Source organism: Leptonychotes weddellii, chromosome 8 (genome assembly GCF_054177405.1).
Source record: "Leptonychotes weddellii isolate Sample4059 chromosome 8, ASM5417740v2, whole genome shotgun sequence".
Classification (NCBI taxonomy): Eukaryota; Metazoa; Chordata; class Mammalia; order Carnivora; family Phocidae; genus Leptonychotes; species Leptonychotes weddellii.
In genome coordinates this window covers 111,791,257-111,811,798 of record NC_138376.1, presented here as the reverse complement: position 1 = coordinate 111,811,798, position 20,542 = coordinate 111,791,257, and the positions used below count along the sequence as shown (strand labels likewise).

Below are 20,542 nucleotides of genomic sequence, written 5' to 3'. Positions count from 1 at the left end.
GGGGGGGGAAATTGGAGGAGGAGACGAACCATGAGAGACTATGGACTCTGAGAAACAAACTGAGGGTTCTAGAGGGGAGGGGGTTGGGGGGATGGGTTAGCCTGGTGATGGGTATTAAAGAGGGCACGTACTGAATGGAGCACTGAGTGTTATATGCAAACGATGAATCATGGAACACTACATCGAAGACTAATTATGTAATGTATGGTGATTAACAAATAAAAAAAATAAAACTTTTTTTTTTTCTTAGTAGAAAATTGATTTTTCTACAGTTTCTAGAAATACTGAAAGTACAAAACTTTGGTTTATTTCCCCATATATTTAATCAATATTGGCAAGAATATGCTTGAAACTGTTGCTTTAAAAGTAACATACACTTGCTTAGAAAGTACAATACAAATGTGTTTTAAGTGTTATTAAAGTAATAAGCTGTTTCCCATGGAGGTATGTTTTTCCTGTCCTCCGCTCTTCTTACCAAAATCTCAATGAAACTATCAGTGCAAACTAATCCTATCCGAACCTTGCACATAAGCAGAGAATTTGGTAAAGATTCCACTCCATCAATTTGAATGCTCGGAATAGCTGACATTGCAGACTTTTCTAGCAATAAAATTTTGCAAACATCCCATCTCTTCTCCCTGAGCTAACACATCTCTCAAACCACCTTCTTATTCTGGCTCACACTTTGGTTCCTTGTGCCTGTATTTGCCAACAAGCAAGTACCCTATTCCCTCTCATTTCTCCTTTTCTCTCCTGGACCACTGTCCCTTCCCAGATGCACACAGCCTCTGATTAGTTACTTCCTTTCCCCAACATCGTGGACTCTGTGTTCTTTGATGTATATACACACTCCACTACATCTTGTTCATATCTGCAACCTCAACCCCTCTCTTTCAGTGAATCTTGATGGTCCTGTGATAAAACATCTCCCCTACCATCCTCTCCATGATGGGCTGTATAATCTCTCTCCCACAAAGGCCAAGAATAAAGGTTTACAGCATTTTGCTCTTAGCCTCAGCCTTCTCACCAACTAAAACTAATGTGCCCGTCCACTCCCCTTTGACCATATGTGGCCAGACCCAGCTACCACCTGTCACCTTCTGGAGACATACTGATGATCTTCTAAATGCCACCTCATCTCAAAACCTTTTATGTTCCACATTAGCCACATACTGGGGTATGTCCAAACCTCAGACCTCATCACTACTCAAAACATTATTTGGTTCCCAATTTCTAACTTGGAAAAAAAAAAATGTTACCCTTGCTCCTACTTCTTTAATACGAACAAACCTCTTCTTTCCCCCACAGCCCTTCAACCCCTTTTGGGATTTCTTCAGTATGGGGACAGCCCAAAGCAATCCCAGTATCATTAACACTTTTGTATCATTCACTCCCTTGGCCTTCAACTCTATCTACCATCCTTTAATTCCAAAGCGACTGAACAGTGATGGAGTCAGTGCAAATCCTTGCCAATTAACCTCAGCTGCACTCCTATTGCAAGGTAGCAATCAATTTACTCATCTCTTGTTGACTCATGCTTACCCCCAGTAGCAATTCCAAACCTTTTCCATGCTCCTTAATATTTAATCCTATCTAGCTCTCGCTCACTGGCAGCAATTGCATAAACTCTTAGAAATCATACGTGAAACTCATCATCCTCTCTCTCTAGTTTAAAGGGATAGCTTTTACGCAACTGATGAATTATGGAACACTACATCTGAAACTAATGATGTATTATATGTTGACTAACTGAATTTTTAAAAAGGGGGCTATCTTTTTTCTATGTCCTAACATTCAAAAATGTGTCTAATGTGAATTAAATTTTGGTTATTTGCAACAGAGAATATAAGCAATTTCTTAAAAGATAAAATTAGGGTCACTTTCATTGTGAAATTGCATGATCACAGACTTATTCCAATAAAAAGAAACTGAAAATCTGCACATCTTTAATATAAAATGTCACTATTTTTTAAATAAATAATAATCCCTGAATTCAAACATGTAGGTCACAGGTAACAATAAAAAATTTTGACTATTATCTTGAGCCATAAACTTAGTCATTTAAAAAAAATACATAGTCCTAAACTTCTCCACATAGAGATCTTTACTTTCCTTCATTGTATTTTCACTGTATCTTCAGTCCCCAGCAAAATGCCTATATAACTGGATACCCAACAAACATAACACTCCAGCAAGCATACAGGACAGTTTGCTAATGTGCCAAATTACATATATTTCCCTAAGGCAGTAAAATCACTAAATCCAGGCCACCAACTTTGAACAAATCACCTTTTCTAAGACTTAGTTTTCTCTTTAAAATGAGAATGAATTAGATGACTTCTCAGATCTTTCCAGCTTTAATATTCTATCATTAGTATTTATAATATCAGATATGAACTGATTTAGCTTTTATGAGCCAGCTGTAAGTATAGTAAGAAAAAAGGAGTTAAAAAGAGAGTGGAGGGGATAAAAACACATGGAAAACAATACAAGATAATACACAGTCAAGTACTAACTGGTGAAACAGAAGCGACTGGTAGAGCCCGCAGGGTGAGGCGTCCTGGGAGGGGAAGCCGGAGGACGTTGGGGAGATTTTACACACCAGTGAGAGTTGAGCTGTTTTTGTGAAGGGGTGGGATTTGGAGGGATAGAGAGAGAGAGTGGTGACAGGGATGAAACAGAACCTATGTCATGCTGCTGTTTTAGATGACCTCTTACTGAGCCTAATCACTGTCCTTAAACTCCTTAAATGTACAAAGTGGGGTTAGAGAATGGTGGGAGAAAATACGAGTTTAAAAAAGTCATTTTCAAGAGAAAGAAGAATTCTACTTCACTTCTGTATATAGATGTTTTACTATCAGTTTCATAAAGTGCCTTCATAAATTATGATAAGAGAATTCACACACCATTAGTCTGCTTACATCTGAAGACAAACATTGTCACAGTCAGCTGATGTGTTTGAAGAAATATTTCTGGAGCTTTGAGGGTTTAAAATAAGACTTCAGAAAACCTTTAACAATAAAACATTCAGATTCAGGAAGAAGGAAGTTGAAGGGGAAAGAAATGACGTCAGTAATGTAACTAGAGCACCATCCCCACCACAAATGGAGAAGCTCTATGAGAAATGCAAATGTCAAGATCTGCATGGAAAGGTTTCACCTATTTGCATGCAAGCGGTGCTTATTATCATTGCATTGAAAAACTCAGATTTGAGTTCCTTTTCTAAGACAGACATCAAATGAGTTTAGGGAATGTTGAGTAAAAGACAGATGAAGTATAAAAAAAAGCTTACTTAAAAGAGGAGAGCAAAAATCCAAAGAATGTGGATGAAAAGAAAGAAAATTTGAGAACCATTAATTATTAATTCATTACTATTCAATTCAAGAGTATACCGTTCAAAAATTCAATTTACATATATTTCTAGTTACTTTATCAAAAGCTGTGGGGTCAAATGCAGAAAATAACCTGTCATAAGATGATCTATGAGTAGGCTGCTGATTAAGATCACTACCTAAACTCCAGAAAGAGGCAAAGGACCTCCCAAAGCACACCTACAAAAAGGAAGCCATCCTTTGCAATGCAGGAGAAGGACAACAATGATTTTGCAAAAATCTATGTAACAAGAAGAGCTTTGGGTAACCTACAGATTTCATTTTAAAATGAGTTTTTATGTATCAGTGAAATGCATCAGTGTATCCAGTGATTCGCCAGCATTTCCAAATGGCCAATGACTACTGTTGAAGAGATGTAGATTTCAAATTGTGTGGGTATTTTGCAAAATCATTAGGAATTACATTTAAGACCTAGAAAAATAGTAATTTTATACATCTTTACTTACTTTATACATCTTTAAACATGTCATCATTTTTATACATCTTCAATGTATATTTACTTTGTGATTTTTCCCATTTTTTGACATCAGCTCTTTATAATCAGTTTCCTAAATGCCTACTTCTAATCATGCAAATATTAATACTATACTTCTCCCCAATTTCTTATAACGACCAGCAGGGTTCTGTACAATCTGATACCGCCTTTCTCTTTCATCTCATCTCCTACCACTCTCCCTTTGGTGGATGGAGAAATTCACCCGTTTCTTTCTGTTCCCCTATCATTCCCACCTCTTTCTTTCCCATCTGCCTGGATGTGTGACCTGCGCAGTTGCAGGGGACCCACACGCACAAGCTCCCTAAGTTTGGGTTAATGCTCTGCTGTTGCCATCTTAAAAGTTATAAGACATTTTGAACAAGGGGTTCCACCTCTTCACGATACTCTGGGCATTTCAAATGACATAGCTGGTGCTACCCAGCTCCCTCTCCTTGTGGAACATGCTCCATTTTTCTTCTGTGCTCCATCCACGCCAACCTCTTTCCCATCTCCAGACTTCTGTGTCTCCTGTTTCTTCTCTGAAATGTATTTCTACTAGTTCTTCACACACCTGCTTCTTTCTCATCCTTCAGTCTCAACTCAAATGTTAACTTCTCTGGCCGACCTTCCCTGATTTCTTTATCTAAAGTGCCTCCTCTAATCTTCTATCTCATTACCCATTTATTTCTTTAAAGGCGCTTACTATAATCTGTAATGATCTCATTTATTTGTTTCCTTGTTCTTCGTCACACATTCCCTCCTCCTAAATGGAAAGTAGCAGGAGAGACAGTAATCTTGTCTATCCTGGTAGTACAATGATGAATTAGAGCCGAGAGGAGTGTCTGACACAAGGTAAGTACTCAATGTTTATTTGTTGAGTGAATAAATATGTTAATCATAGCAATAAATGGTGCTTCATAAATTTTCTTGGAGGATCTTTATCCTAGTTAAAGTTATTATGCACTATGGGTATTTCATCTATTATAATCATGCAGCATTTTCTGGAAATTTCCTCTCCATATATGGGGTACCTATTTGAGATAAGATACTCAAGACTGTGAGATTTATATGTGTGTATTTTATAAGCATTGCTGTTTTTCTGTCAATTTATAATCGAAAAAGTAACTCAATTCCCTAAACCTAAAGAAAATGTACAGCTCTATGAATAAATTTTGGTTCACTATTTGGAAGGAAGCTAAAAAACAGCTCTTGACAGCAAATGAAGATAACTTCAGAAAAAATAGCTTTAAATCAAAGAAACAATAAGAATCAGTGTCCAATGCTAGCGAGGCTGTAATGAAATTGGGGTATTAACAAAATGTGATAATAATGTAAAGAGGTATAAACATCTTTTGGAAGTAAATTAACATGAAGAATTTTGGCCATAAAAATACTCATATTCATCAACCCACATCATTTATTTCCAGTATTTTATATCATGGAAATATAATTTATGCAATATAGAGAAAGACCTATTTTCACAAAGATATTTATATGAGTGTTGTTTATAGTATCAGAAAATTGAAAATAAACTTGTGTCCAAATAAATTTGAGGGAGTGGTTAGATAAATTTTAGTAATTCACTCAATTAAATATTCTGTAACTAGGAAAATTACAAGGGGACAGCATTTACTCTACCATATGTTCAGTGATTAAAGCAGGATCAAAATAACATAAATATAAAAATTAATCTTAACAAAATCAGAGATTTGATTTGATTTGATTCAGGAGCTAGATTTATGAATTTTTCACTTCCTCTGTTTTCTACTTTTTTGCTAATATAAAAATATGTAATTATGAAAACGTATTTTAAATGTGTCTAAAAGAGATATGGTTTCCATCACATAGTATCATTTTCAACGCAGGCCAGTGTGAGCTCTTAAAAAGAGCTTGCTACCAAGAAAGTTAAGTTTAAAATCAAAACACAGATGTAAATAAAATGTAATAAATTAATTTTTCTCAAAAAAGTATAATTATTCTATGTTAATGAATTCAACATAGATGTATTTGTTTATAAGAAAACAAAAAACACAAAATAGTTAAGGAGTCTTAAAAGTGATTTTTTTCCATAAAAATTTAAGTCTAAACATATTGAGTAATTTTGACGTTTGTTATTTCGAAAGCAATATGACATTTAAAAAAAACAAGAGGGGTGCCTGGGTGGCTCAGTTGGTTAAGCATCCAACTCTTGATTTTGGCTGAGGTCATGCTCTCAGGGTAGTGGGATCGAGCCCAAGTCAGGCTCCTCACTGGGCATGGAGCCTCCTTAAGATTCTCTCTCTCCCTCTTCCTCTCTTCCCACATACAAACAAACAAACAAACAAACAAGAAGTGGCTCATTACTCACAGGTATACAATATTCCACCATTGGGTAATGTAATTTGTGACCTTTTGCTGTTCGACCCGAAAAAAAGCAACTCTGGCAGACATCATAGTTAAAATGCTTTAGGCTTCTATACCTAGAGAGAAGAAAAGAAAATTCATTAGCTTGCATGCCTATTATTTAGTCATGCCTATTATTTGCATGCCTATTATTTAAATCATTCATTGGTGGTAAGGAATGCCATTCACCCAAAGCACCATGGAAATAAAAGGTAGATTGGCCACAAAATGTGGAATTTTCTTAGTATCTTAGCTCCAAATTAGGGCCAAGAGAATCTTGGATTTCACAAGGGAAATTAATGAACTCACCTCCCAAGTGAAAAAAAAAAAAAAAAGCAAATTTTTGGAATTCAAGTCTCTAACTCATGTTTCCATCGGTTTCAACATTATGTGAAGACAAATATCCACGTCAGAAGATTTTCTGTAATGTGTGAAAGTGAATGCAAATGGCCGAGAAGGAGAGTCATGTTTATTAGCTTGACACATCAAATTTTTAAAAATCCATTACACCATCAATAAGAGATGAATCTCAAAATTCCCTGACAAAGCTTCCTCCAGTGAGGGTGAATAGCAGGTTAATCAACTTCATAACAAAGTTGGGCAGAAGTAACACAAAGTGATCTGGTTACTTCTCAGTATTTAAATGTCGCTTTCTGACTACTAAGTTTGACCCCAAAGGCCTTGCAACATCACCAAATTCCATCGGGGCCATGTAAGTATAATGAGTCATACAATTATCATGCATGAACATTTCTGGGATCTATGTAAATAGAAATTCAGAAAAATCTCTGGTTCTGGAGCAGAGTGGTATAAATAACAATAATAATAATAATAAAATAAGCTTCATGTAATAGCTATAAGAAGGAATGCCATTTTCAGATAGATGGAATATGCTAAGCATCCCATTTATTGAGGACACAACCCCCCAGTGGGAATCAGTAGGAAGGGATGAATGCTGAAATTGCAACAACAGAACAGAAAACAGTCTCCTGCTACCACGGGCAACAGATCATCTCACCTGAATCCAACAATTGGACATTCTTTACAGATGTTGCATTTAGCCTGATGCTTTGCAGTCTCAGCTGCTGCCACTCGATGTAAAACGGGCAGCCAGACCATGGACTGTGGTTCCAGACGCATCCAGTCTATAAACTCTTTCACGCTTATCTCTGGCTTGTTGTTATTCTGGTAAAGAAACACATATACTCAAAGTGAAGAAAACCTCTTCATTTAAACTGCAGCAGGTGTTGCTTTATAATCTTCTGAAAATCTATATAAAGTGAAAGATAAGTTATAGAACTCTTTCCAGGTGAGTTAAATCATAAAATAGTTAAGGTTCTTCATGGAGAGAAAATTCTAGAATCTAAAATTAGAAAAAGCAGAAATTATCATATAGGAGGAAGAAAAAAAATCCCAAGACCTTAATAGGCTCAGATTTAAAACAAACAAACAAAAACCCCAAACCACACAATTCTTCATACTATTTTCACATAAATATTTTAATCCTATAAAACTTATTCATCTAAGACAGTAAAAATTTGAGAAAGTAAAGACTCACTGGTAACTTCCCAAATTTGAATGTCATTATAGATGCTAAATAAAAACTGGTATCTCTGTGTCCTGCTCCACCTGTTACAACATTACACTGGGAATATATTACCATGAATATACCTGGCAGCATTTCCAAATTGATTATGATTAATTGCATTAAATGCCTTAGTCTCTCTTTAGAACGTAATACTGACTAATTTTCATATGTGCAAAGTTAAATTTGTAACAACATCCTTCTCCCACATTTGTCAAGGTCACCGTATGAACCAGTACATGGGAGAATCGTATTTAGAATGTTCATTTGGTATTTTTTTGTATTTGTAAAATAAGTAAAAGGGCCATTATAAAATCTAATAACCCATAACATCAATTCTCCTTAAAGAGATGGTGTGAGCTTTTTTTTTTCTCAGCAATAATAAATCACTGGATATGCTTTGGCAAAATATCTATAGCCTTTTCCTTTATGCTTACATATAACACCAGTAGTAACATTTCTAGAATGCTTTTATATACAGCAAGCATTAAAAAGAATTTTGGGGTTTGTATGGAAGAAAAAACACTAATCCATCAATTATGTAACTCAGTATGTAGTTACACTTTCATGAGCATCAAAGGGAGACAGAGGAGATTCAGGTGAAAATAGATAGTAGGAGTATAGAACCTCACCTGAAGGGCTCAGAGAAGGATTTTCAGAGAATGTGAGGTTCATGCAAAGATCAAAAGAAAGAATAAGGATCAGCAATGAGAACAAAGTTTGTAGGTGAAGGGTAAGGAAGACTATTCTAAACAGAGGGCACATGCCCGAAGGTGCTAGGGCAAGAATGAAGGAAGGAAAACTGCACCTGGAAAGCAGACAGCAAGGGAATGAGGTGGAAAAGGTGAGGCCCGGGGCAAAGTCAGGGCCAAACCACAGCAATCTAAGAGCATATTTTAATGATGTGGGGTTTTATCCATTGATAAGTAGTAAGTCTCCTCGAGGAGGTTGCTGTTCCTTGAATCAAATGTGCTTGAAGAAATAAAACACAAATGTACCAGGATGGTACCCAATGTCTTCTACCATTTGGTTCCCTCTTTGAATTCTCAGAACATCCTCAACACCATTCCTGACACATTCTACGTACCAGTGATCCTTCGTGTTTACCTGTTGGAAGCAGCTGCGAACACTGGGTTCAATATTACTGCCCCCGAAAGCCGCTACTTCCCCCAGCTGCCGAGGGATCTGGATGGCATCGTGAAGTAACAGGCCAAGCTGCCTCTGGTCACACATTTCTGTGGGCCCCGCCACTTCCTTAAAGAGATCTACGAGGAGGAGAGCCCAGAGGTTAACTTCTATCGGCTGAGACTGTTCTTTTATGTAAACCATATCCTTGGTTTTGTCAATTGAATGATGTAGATTAAAAAAAAAAAATCACATGGACATGAATCACATTAGTTATCGAGGGAGAAATTTCATGTAAAAACAATCCACTTTCTTATAGAAGTGAATACTTTTTGGAAAGAAATTTCTAAGTTCTAAAAATTAAAAAAAAAAACATAAATTCTCAATGCTTTTCATGTGAAGTTTTACAAGAACAGAAAAAAGGGGAGTAAATATTTATTTGATCCTAAAAACCATTTTCAAACAATATCTGGTAAATGGATATCTGAGCAAAGTGTATCATTTTGGGGTGTTTTTTTTAAGGGAAATAATGCTAAATCTAACACTGCCAACAGTGAACTTTCAAACAACTGAGCCAAGCCCGGTGATACTGACATAGTAATTATAATGAAATGTAACTTTAACTATAAGCATACATAGAAGAAGCAAATCCAAGTTAGATAAATTTAGTTTTCATTATCATTTGTTCACTTAGATTTGGTTAGAGTTCCATTTGTTTTTCTTTTTTTTCTTCCTTTTTAAAAAATTTAAGTACAGTTGACACAATGTTACATTAGTTGCAGGTGTACAACATAGTGATTCAACATCTCTATACATGATGCTGTGCTCATCATAAGTATAGTTACCATCTGTCACCATAAATGTTATTACAATGCCATTGACTATATTCCCTGTGCTGTACCTTGTATTACTGTGATTTATTCATTCCATAACTGGAAACCTGTATTTCCCGCTCCTCTTCACTCATTTTGCTCATTCCCTCACCCCCCTTCCCTTTGTTAAAAATAAGACTATCAAAACCACAAAATATTTATCCAAGACTCTCAGGATGCTCATTTTAAACCCATTCCCAGGAAGAGACCTCCTAGGTAATAATGCTCTACACAGGAAAGTACACATTCCAGTGACATCAATCATGCCAAACTTTCCTCTTTTGAGGAAGACAACTATACTACTCTGCCACAGTTAAGGTAAAACTACACACAAAACATAAAAGAAAAGATTCCTTAACATCTTGACATACTTCCGAATTCTGACAGAAGTCCACATTTTCATATTATAGTCAGAAACAAGAAGGACTATCAAGGATGTGGGGACAGGTCACAACCTAAAACTCAAGTTCAAATGAATTGGCACAGAAGAGATGCAAAAGGCCATTCTGAAGGATCTTTGTAAGTGTGTTTTTGATGAGGAAGAAAGCTACTCAGCTATAAGCAAGAAGGTCCAGCTGTTATTAGAACCTAATCAAGGGATATTCTCAAGAAGGCACGAAGAGAGAAGGAGATGTCACCAGGGTGAAGACACGGACATTAGCCATTGCAAAATCAATGTGCATTTGGATACCAACTGACCCAGAATGGCACCTCTGCCGCTGAGTTTGGAGAGCAAATTATCTTCAATATTAATCTAACAAAGGAAATAATAATGAGCAAGTGTTCTGATATCACTGGGGCAATCAAAACTAAAATCAGAGTTGCTAAGGACCTCAAAATAAGAAACAAAACAAAACCCCAGACCATCTCCAGAGTCTCAATACTCACAGGAAAGACTTAAAGATTTCAACCCAAGAGATGTCTTATTTAATTAAGTACTAAAATAGCATACTTCATGGATTAAGATAAATATCAGAAATTTTCATTGCAGGGCCTCTCCTTTCCTTGCCATAATCTGAAAATTTAATGTGAAATAATACAGAGGATGAAATTTGCTGACATTTGTAGAAAGTGTGTCCATTGTATGATGAGTGCATGAGTATCGGTATGCTGAAATACACTCATCTGAAACATGACGTATTTCAGAAATACGTTTGAAGGTATGTGTACAGATAAAAGAAATCTTTATATACTGTATTGTGTAGCATCTGGTTTTTGCTCTATAACTACAGTCATCGTGTTGTAACTCTTTTGGTCTCAGGTACCCTCTGATAATCAACTTGCAAAGAAAGGGAGGAAGAATCATTGGTCTAAGAAAGCAGATCATGCTTACATTTTAAGATTCATGATAAACCTTGAGTTTGAATTTGTATTTGTTACAGAATAAGATGAGCACCGTGACGTAACTGTTACTTCTAAGGAACTCTAAATTCTTCCAGGAGCACACGAAAACCCCAGACTACAAATGATTAAAAAAAAGTCCTTTTCTTCTAGTGCTACAGTGATGTTTTCATGAACATTTTCCTTTCCCACTCATTATAAAAAATAACCTTCTTAGTTTTGAAAATTATTATCTTTCGACAATTACAATGCTGAGGCTGATTTAAATTTTGGATAAATAAAGGGCCACCCAACAAAAGCCTTCTGCAAAGCTTTTTTTTTTTTTTTTTTTTCTGCATGGTTTACTAGGTTCTGACTCCATCAAGGCACCTCACCTCCTGATCTTACCACAATCAGCTTTTTGTTTCATACAAATCCCAGATCTCTTTTCACTGACATCCTTGTCAAACGGCTTAAGAAAAACAAGCCACCACGATCTAGTCCTGAAATTCACAGGCAAATCGCCTCACAGACATCCCAGAAAACAAAAGTTTTAAAAAAGGCATGTATGTTCACAGAAAATGCAAAACTTAACTAAGTTTATAGGACCTGTGATCAAACATCCTCTTGTGCTTTGGTATCTCAACTTCCATGAAATATCCCTACCCTTCCCCCCAGAATATATGAATAGATTCTGTAAAGAATCATCGGAGGTATGCATGGAAGGATCAAGTCACCCACACTTTATGGACAAAATTAAATCAGAAAAACTTTACAGAGTTTGGAGCCACACGAGCAAGTGTTACCATTTATTCAACAGCTGTTATTTCTAGGTACTTTTCCCATATTATCTCTAATTGCTTTCAAAGCAGGAACTATTAGCTTCATTCTTCAGTTGAAGGAGCTCCATTACATTTCAGCTTTCTGAAATGTGAAATGGGAGTAATATCGCCCCTTAGCTAGTGGTATTCAGTGGGATCAGGTAATGGGCCCAAAGTCACTCAGCCACTAAGTGGCAATGCTGAGATTTGAAGGCAGGTGTCCTTGGCTCCCAAGCCCATCCCTTTCAAAATGCCAAGATACCTGCCCCTCATTAACTGACAGCTAAAAGGATACCACGGATTTATTTGGTGAATAAAAACAATTTTTTTTTATTTTCTTACATGATAAAATATAAGTATTTGCCCATGTCTGTAATAGTTCTAGTCCATCTTAATTTTTTTTTTCAATCATTGGAAGTATAGAGAGATAGAAACTTGGGTTTTAGAGTCAGAACAATCTAAGATCTAATTCTACCCCCATAATTTATTGTGTCTGCAGCCACGGACTAGATTTTTAATCCATCTCAGAATTAATTTTTTTTTTTTCAGCTAAAAAAACAGAAGTCATGATGCCCACATTCTGAGGTGATTATTCTGCGATTTAGATGAGAAATAATGTGCAGTTGGTTCTCACTCCATCAAGGCACCTCACCTCATTTCACACAAATCCACGTCACTTCTCACTGACACCCTTTGTCTAGCCTGGGACATGTTGTAGTAAGGGGTAAAAAGAATGGAAACTGTTATTACAAGCAAATCATATAAATTAAGCCTCCAATCAATTGTTATTATCATTATTATTACTAAAAACACTATTGCACAGGAAAGGTCTTACATACATCTGTATTTTTCTTCTAAGAGACCTTTGGAGAGAGACATCAATCCAATCTTCAGACTCTGCACTCTTATTTTTCCAGTTCGACCCCTGTAATTATAAGAATCTCAATGTGTTAAGATGCATTTAAAGCTATATACAGGACACTAATTATTTCTGGATATCTATTTTCTTGAGGGTAAACTATTAGACAATGATTGCATCTTAGAGATGCAATTTTTCTATTCACTTTTAATAATTTTAAATCCATACCATAATTTCATGACATGTTTTAACAGTATGTTTGGCCCAGTCTGGAAGAATATATAGCCTGAAATCACTTACGTGGAACATAGGAACTAGGAAGAATGAGTAAAAGTAAAATGATAATGATAATTATAAAGCTGAAAAGATATTTTTAGAAATAGTATGAATTGAAATCTGTTAATAATTACAAATGCAAGATTTAAAATAGATAGCTAAAGGTATATATAATATGCATGTTGCTTAATATAGCAAGAAAAGTATAATGATGTATCTAAAAAAATATATACAAAAACTAGAAAATTAACTATACCAAGAGCTAATAACTTGTTAGATACTTAAAAACTTGTTGTCTTCATTGATTTTGGTCTCTGTCAATTCAGTTTTTTAAAATTACTACTGTAATTATAATAGTCGGTGATCTTACATAGACAGGTATGAAATCTCTATTTGGGGAAGTCTTAAATTATAATTAAATACAAAATGCGTTAATTAATCAACACAAGGAAAAAGTTTCGTACTATGCCAATGAGAAACCATAAGTTGACTAGAAGAAAATTTTTGTCTTTGAAAGCTTTGAGTTGTCTTTATTCTTGTCATTTATCGAAGAATTTCTGAGTTGTCTACCAAATGTCCCAATGTACTAGAGCCTGGGGATGGGGAATGGGAAATGCAGAAACTACAAAAATTGGTAACATGATCCTTGCTATGGATTATCTCTGGATAATCAGACAATAGACCTGCAGAAGATAACAAAAGGCTGGTGAATAGACTAGTAGATGGATGTGGCTAAGGACAAAGGAATCCCTTAAGGGAAAAGAGATCAAAATGATATGTATTAGAGGATGACCTCTTGTGTGACAACACAAGAAAGGAACGTCATCAGGAAGGCTACTGAAAATGTCAATCATCCATTCATCACACCATTAACAGTTATTAAGGTTTCCTGTGATCTCAGCATTGTTCTGTGTACCATGAGGATCAACAAAAAAGTACAAGACACAGTTCCCACCCATGATAAGGTCACATACAGCTAGAGAAGAGACAAGAAAACAACGGGAAACACACAAGAAAACAGGAGAGCAACCTGTATACATGGAAATAAGTCAAGTTCAAGAAAGTTGTGGCTGACTCGTTATTTCTGACTGGCGATTAGTCTGAGTAGTTATTAGTCTCATAACGTCTGATAGAGAAGAGAAGACTCAAATCAGATACCGAAGGCATGACATGGCTGGACTGTCCCTAGGAGAAAGTAGGTTATCACGGGAAAATCCTGGGCAAGGGGAAAGAAGCAGCAGTGTGAACACCAGAGACAAGATGCATTCGGGTGGAGGAAAGGCTTGTATTAAGGCAAACAGTTGATAAAACTGTCCAAGTTATATCATCTGGGATCAGATGATAAGGCTTTGATGTTAAATAAGATACCTGGATTTGAAAAAGAAGAGGGAGGCAAAGAAATTTATTAGTGAGTGACATAACCTAATATTTAAGTATTTGGTTCCCTGATTGTCTTCATAAGTAACTCCTGAAATTACTTTAACTGGAAAGATATGTACCTTATAAAATTATATCCATCTTGGCACAGTGGAAAAATGACTTAACACTGCAGCAAATGAGGTTAATATTTTCTGTAGGGACAAAAATATTTAAACCAAGCGTTCCAGACTATTGCTTTAAATCATGATTTAAACATTTTTTATTTCTATTAAATTTAGAAGGAAGTTCGTGAAGTTAAGACTTTTTAACCTGGGAAGATGAAGACTGAGTGAGGCTGTGAACTCATAAATGGAATAAATTTTATCTTTATAGTTTAGAAAGTCCTTTCCACATATATTAGTTCATTTGCCCTTCACAAATATCTTATGTATGGTAAGCAGAGCAGATATTTTTATCTCAATTTTTCAGATGAGGAATTGAGATGCCAAAAGCTGAGTAGCTGCCAAGGTACAAAGCAACAAGAACCAAAAATTTGGATTCTCATCATTCACAAGAGAAGAAAATAGGGGTTTTTTTGGTAAAATTTCAGAATATTAGGAGTTGGATACATGTTAAAACTTGAAAATAAATAGTAAACTCAATATAACTTAAAAAGTACTCTTTTTTTAGATATGGCTACATGGCAGAAATAAACAAGTGATTATCAAAAAAACCTGAGTATTAATTCCCTATCTACCACTTATATGCAATAGGTGGCTATGGATAAAGTCTCTTATCTCACTGGGTCAATTTCTTAATTGGTAAAACAAAGAGGGCAGAGTAAAATGAAGAGGGCAGAATGGAAGATGGAATGTCCTCAAAGTACTTCTCCTTCTAGAATTCTATGATCTCCTGTGTGTGCATCACTCATTAATTCAAGAGCTGCTTGAATATACTTCAAGAGCTAAAAATACCCGCTCTGGCTGTATCATACTACACAAAGTAAGGCAGTCAAAAACATGGTTAATGAGCGAATATCAAAATAGCTAAATGAATGGAAAGGTTAGATCATGGTACCATTTCCAAGGTTCAGAGACTTCTTAGGGTCCAACACGTTCTAGTGCATTGGATCATGTAGATCATAGTTCCATCAGATTCTCAAAGAAAACTAATAACTTAAAAAGAGTTAATAACTCTTGTTTACATAAATTGATAAATTACAGTTGTTAGAGAAATTTGGGCAACCAACTCTGGCCATCTGAGACTGCCATTGTATGATTAACTGTGTTTTTTTCCCCTTAGGTTAATTCATGATATTCCTCTCCAAGACAGAAAACTAGACTGAATGCATAGACCATTCTGACCCAGCATGGTCTTCACTGTATTTCTTTGGCATGGAAGGGAAATAAATCCTAAAAGCCTTTTTTCCTTTAAAATGGAAAATTTCAAGAAACTGTTTTCTAAATAAGAAACAGTACCTTAGTATAACATTTCTCATGTGTTCACATTTGATGATGGAAAGTGGAAATATGCCAACATTTGATTCCCTAGAATATGAATCACAACATTTCACATTCTGCTTCCTTCACAACTAAGTGGCACTATTCCCTTTGGCTGTCCAGTAAAAACAGCACATGTAGGTGTTACATGTTATGAGTTAGATCCTCCTGAAATTCATGTGTTGCAGCTCTAACCACTTAGTACCTCAGAATGTGACTGTGTTTGAAGATTGGGTCTTTAGAGAGGTAAATAACTTAAAATGAGGTCATAGGGTGGGCCCTAATCCAATACGACTGATGTTTTTGTAAGATTAGGGCACAAACACACATAGAAAAAAGACCATATGAAGACACAGGGAGAAGACAGCCATCTATAAGCCAAGGAGAGAGGCTTCAGAAGAAACTAACCCTGCTGACACATTCATCTTAGACTTCTAGTCTGCAGAACTGTAAGAAAATAAACGTCTTTTATTTAAGCTACCTAGTTTGTGGTACTCTATTATGGCAGTCCTAGCAAACTAATGTAGTGTGTTAGAACTAGAGGAGGGTGATTTCAGTTAGTTCTTACTGAATTATTACTCAAAATATGCATCTCTATCATACCCCTGTGGTGCTTAACGAAGTTCTCAACTAAGTATTCTATGAATTTAGCATTCTTTTTGGGTCCTCAAACTAAGTTACAGGCTTTGTAGTTAAAATACCCAACTGACCATCTATTCTGGTGAATTTACTATATAGAAAATGTCTCTTTTGGATGTTTAAAAAATTGAAGATCAACTAAATAGTGAATTAATGCTAACTATCATATTTTACCCTAGAAAGATAAAAAAGGATAAAATGAAATGTATTAAAAGATACCAGATAGGGATATCGTAAATCCCACATTCATTATTATAACTGAGATTCATGCTACCTATCTGTTCTTCAGTGAGTTTCTTAAGAGTCCTCAAGTACACGATGGCTATTTAATTATTTAAAAAAAAAAACAAAAAACTTTGTTGTGATATTTGTGAATATTGAAAGATAACAAACTTTTCTAATCAAAAGAAATAAAATTTCAATTAAATCATCCCTAAAGCTATTGTTGTCACCATTTACTTATACGGAATCAATCCACTGCTAAACACATGTACATTTATAAACTATCATCTATCTTCTTGCTCTCTAAATCAAATAAAAGGATGACAAACACAAATTTTCATGCAGCTAATTAATGGAAAATAACTTTTAGGTTCTGAGAGAAAATCAACAGTTCTCATTTTCTTATTTCATCTTTGCATACTTTAACCCCCTACCAGAAGAATGAATAATTCCTAATGTTTTAGAAATGTCAGCCCACAGCAGGTCTTTCTAGAATTGATTATTTCACAAATGCACTATCACATTCAAAACAGCCAAATTAATGGCGAATGAGTTATGCTGGAAGTTGAGAGTGCTCTTCATGTAAGAGTGAGCATCTAATTAAATTACAGATATTAGAGTGTCCTATAGCATAAACTATTTAAAACACCACATATACACATAACCACTATTACAACAAATAAAGCTAATATGAAAAGACAAATTAAATCCCTTTAATTGCCATTCAAATGGCTCTTAAGTTGTCATACAAAAATTGCAAAGTGGATTATTATGAGCCAATTACTGTAACTCATAACAACAAATATAAATTTTTGTCTTTCAAAAGAAGAGAGGAGGATATAGGACTTATTTATATTAGGCTTCCCCTAGCCAATGTGACACTAGGAATCCAATAGTATTTATAAACTGAAGCAAAATCTTGAAATAATAGGTGGACATTCTTTTTTGTTATATTGCTGGTTAAGGGTTCAAATTTTGGAAAGTCATTCTTTTCAACAATTAACATAAATATTTCCACTAGGAAAAGTACTTTGAAAGTACTTCTTAAAAAACTCATTTCAAAATTTAGACATTTGGCATTACCAATATATTTCATTCAATGATTATATTTTAAGGAGAAACAATGCAAACTTACGTGTCATACACATTGAGTAACCAGTTGAGACACATATCCACACAGAGCGGAACGTTGACCAGATCCTTATGCATTTGTTCCAGGCCATCATAGGTTGTTGTCAGACAGTTGATGACATCTGGAACACTAAGCAGCTGATCGTTTTGGTTCAGTTTGTGCTGCTTGAAAACTTCATTTGTTGTATTCAACTCTAAGAGATCCACTAATCGGGTGAGAGAAAGGAATATGCACAATCATCACATTACATAACAACACTAAAACAAAAACATTTCTCATCTTAAGTATTTAGCTTGATTCTCCAACTTAAGAATCTATCCTTTCTAGCCAATTTCAATCTTTAAAGAAATAAATAGCATTTCCATTCTTACATTTCTAAACTCTTATCTGTAATCTCTTATTTTCATGCTTTTGCATCTAAACTCTGTTACTTTTCAATCTGATCCCATTTTTTGCTCTTTGGAATATCAATTCTTCCTACTTTCCTTTTCTGGCTTTCCTCTCTTCAGGCTTTTTCTACTTTTAAACATAGGAAGGCATAAATAAATCTAGTCCACATAGCAGAACATCTAAAATATGGCACTGCTCTTCTCCTAACTCCTGAGAACAGCCTGCTCACCCCCTCCCAGTCATCCTTTATACCACGGCCAAACCAATCATTCTGTTTCTCAACATGTACATACATTATGACATACAAAACTCACTGAAAATGTGCAGTTAAAAAAATGGGTTCTGCCAAAAAAAAGTAGCTCTCTACTGTCTGCTGAACAAACCTGATCTAGAATGCCCTCCCAATCTGGCCCTCACCTGGTTTGCTTCCCATGATGCTTTGGCATAGAGGCCATTTTAGCTACATGGGATTTGTAGAGGTCCACAATACAGGCCACATCCATGGGCCTTTGTGTATTTGCTCCCACTCTTATGCTTCATGTGCAGAACATCTACAGTGGGACTGGCCAGGGCTAGAGCATGACGGGCACAGAAGGATAAGCTGGAGCCCCCCGCTCTCAAAGATGGCCAGTCAGAGAGGGAGAGTGAGCGTACTGATAACTTTACTAAAAGGAGTGAAAATTCAATGAGAATACATAGATTTCTAGGAGAGCTATTACCACAGGGGAGTAGAAGGAGCCTAAAAAAGGCTCCCTGGGTAGGTGGGGATTTGAAATGGGCCTTAAAGAATATAAGATACAAGAGACCATGTAAAGTAAGGGAAGAATTCCAGGAAGATAGAACTGCTTGGGAAAAGACAAGAATTCGAGGAAGTCTAGGGGGCTCTCAGAAATGACAACAGCACTATGGATGGTACATGGCTTACACGTGGGTGGCACTGGTTATGCTGAGGCAGACACTTGGCTCTCAGGGGCAAGCACGTGTTGCACTAGGGGAGATCATCACGGGCCAGGAGGAAAGGTTTAGACAAAAAAGAAAACAACTTACATAATCTTTCTTTTCAATCAACTGTGAGTCATTCATTAGCTAACTGAAACCAGGGAAACAGTAGATTATCAAATTACCATGTATCTATACATTTACTGAGTGTAGAAATGACTCTTCTAAATCTAAAAGATAGGGGTTTGGAAAATTACAGAACCTATATGAATTTAAGGTCTGCTCATTGAAATTCCTGCTTTATAAAATGTTTTCCCTATCTCCCGATTTAACTTTTTTAAAAAAAAGATTTATTTATTTTTTATTTTAGAAAGAGAGAGGGAGAGCATGAGCAGGGGGAGAGGCAGAGGAAGAGGGGGAGAGAGAATCCTCAAGCAGACTCCCCACTGAGCACAGAGCCTAATATGGGGCTCAATCCCAGGACCCTGAGATCATGCCCTGAGCCAAAATCAAGAGCCAGACACTCAACCAACTGAGCCACCCAGGTGCCCCACCATATTTAACTTTTTAAATTTAAAAGAAATAAGCTCAGGGGAACTTTTAATTTTAATATAGCCAGCTATTTCCTCCTTGTCTGATGCAAAACTATCCCCTCAGAAAATATAATGACATATTTTGATAGTTAAATAAATGAACGAATAGCTTCTTTTGTATTTATCAATTTTTAACCACTGAATAACCACTAATTTTAAATTTTTAAAGACATTTATGAAATGTGTCCACTCTTGCTACTTAAATACCGTAGAATGATTTTTTTTTCAAGTTACCTATAATGGAAAAGAAGTGCTTTAAAATTATACAGAATAAAATTATTTCTAAAACAACTCAACACGGAAGACTTCATTTAAAAAAAGAGATAAAAAGAGACAAATATAAAACACAAGTCTGGATAATAGGGGTCAATCCCTTTCCTTCCGATATCAAATACATCACTGGTAAAATTTTAGCTAATTGCAAAAATAACTTGTGTAAGCTTCACATGAGTTAGAGATGGTATCAGAAAAAAATTAAGAACCATCTGGAATCTTCCATATCATTTGTACCCTACTTCTTGGCACTGTATGTTATTTTCAATTTTAAACTTCCAGAGGGCAGGAGCAAAATTCAAGCTCATCCTTCACAGTGCTTGACAAAAAGAAGTGCTTCACGATGGTGGCAACAGAACTATAATTCCACACAGACACAAAGAAACATA

General features: G+C 35.7%; 1 protein-coding gene across 1 annotated transcript in view; it reads right to left on the bottom strand.

Annotated features, from left to right (window-relative positions):
* Window positions 1-20,542, bottom strand: part of UTRN (utrophin) — a 467,571-nt gene that overhangs the window by 38,277 nt on the left and 408,752 nt on the right. The window contains exons 60-64 of the mRNA XM_081829379.1: window positions 17,962-18,163; window positions 12,812-12,897; window positions 8,942-9,099; window positions 7,268-7,434; window positions 6,215-6,326 (exon numbers count right to left, since the gene is read on the bottom strand). Of these exons, the coding sequence (XP_081685505.1) occupies window positions 6,215-6,326; window positions 7,268-7,434; window positions 8,942-9,099; window positions 12,812-12,897; window positions 17,962-18,163 (725 nt within the window). The remainder of the gene's footprint in view (window positions 1-6,214; window positions 6,327-7,267; window positions 7,435-8,941; window positions 9,100-12,811; window positions 12,898-17,961; window positions 18,164-20,542) is intronic.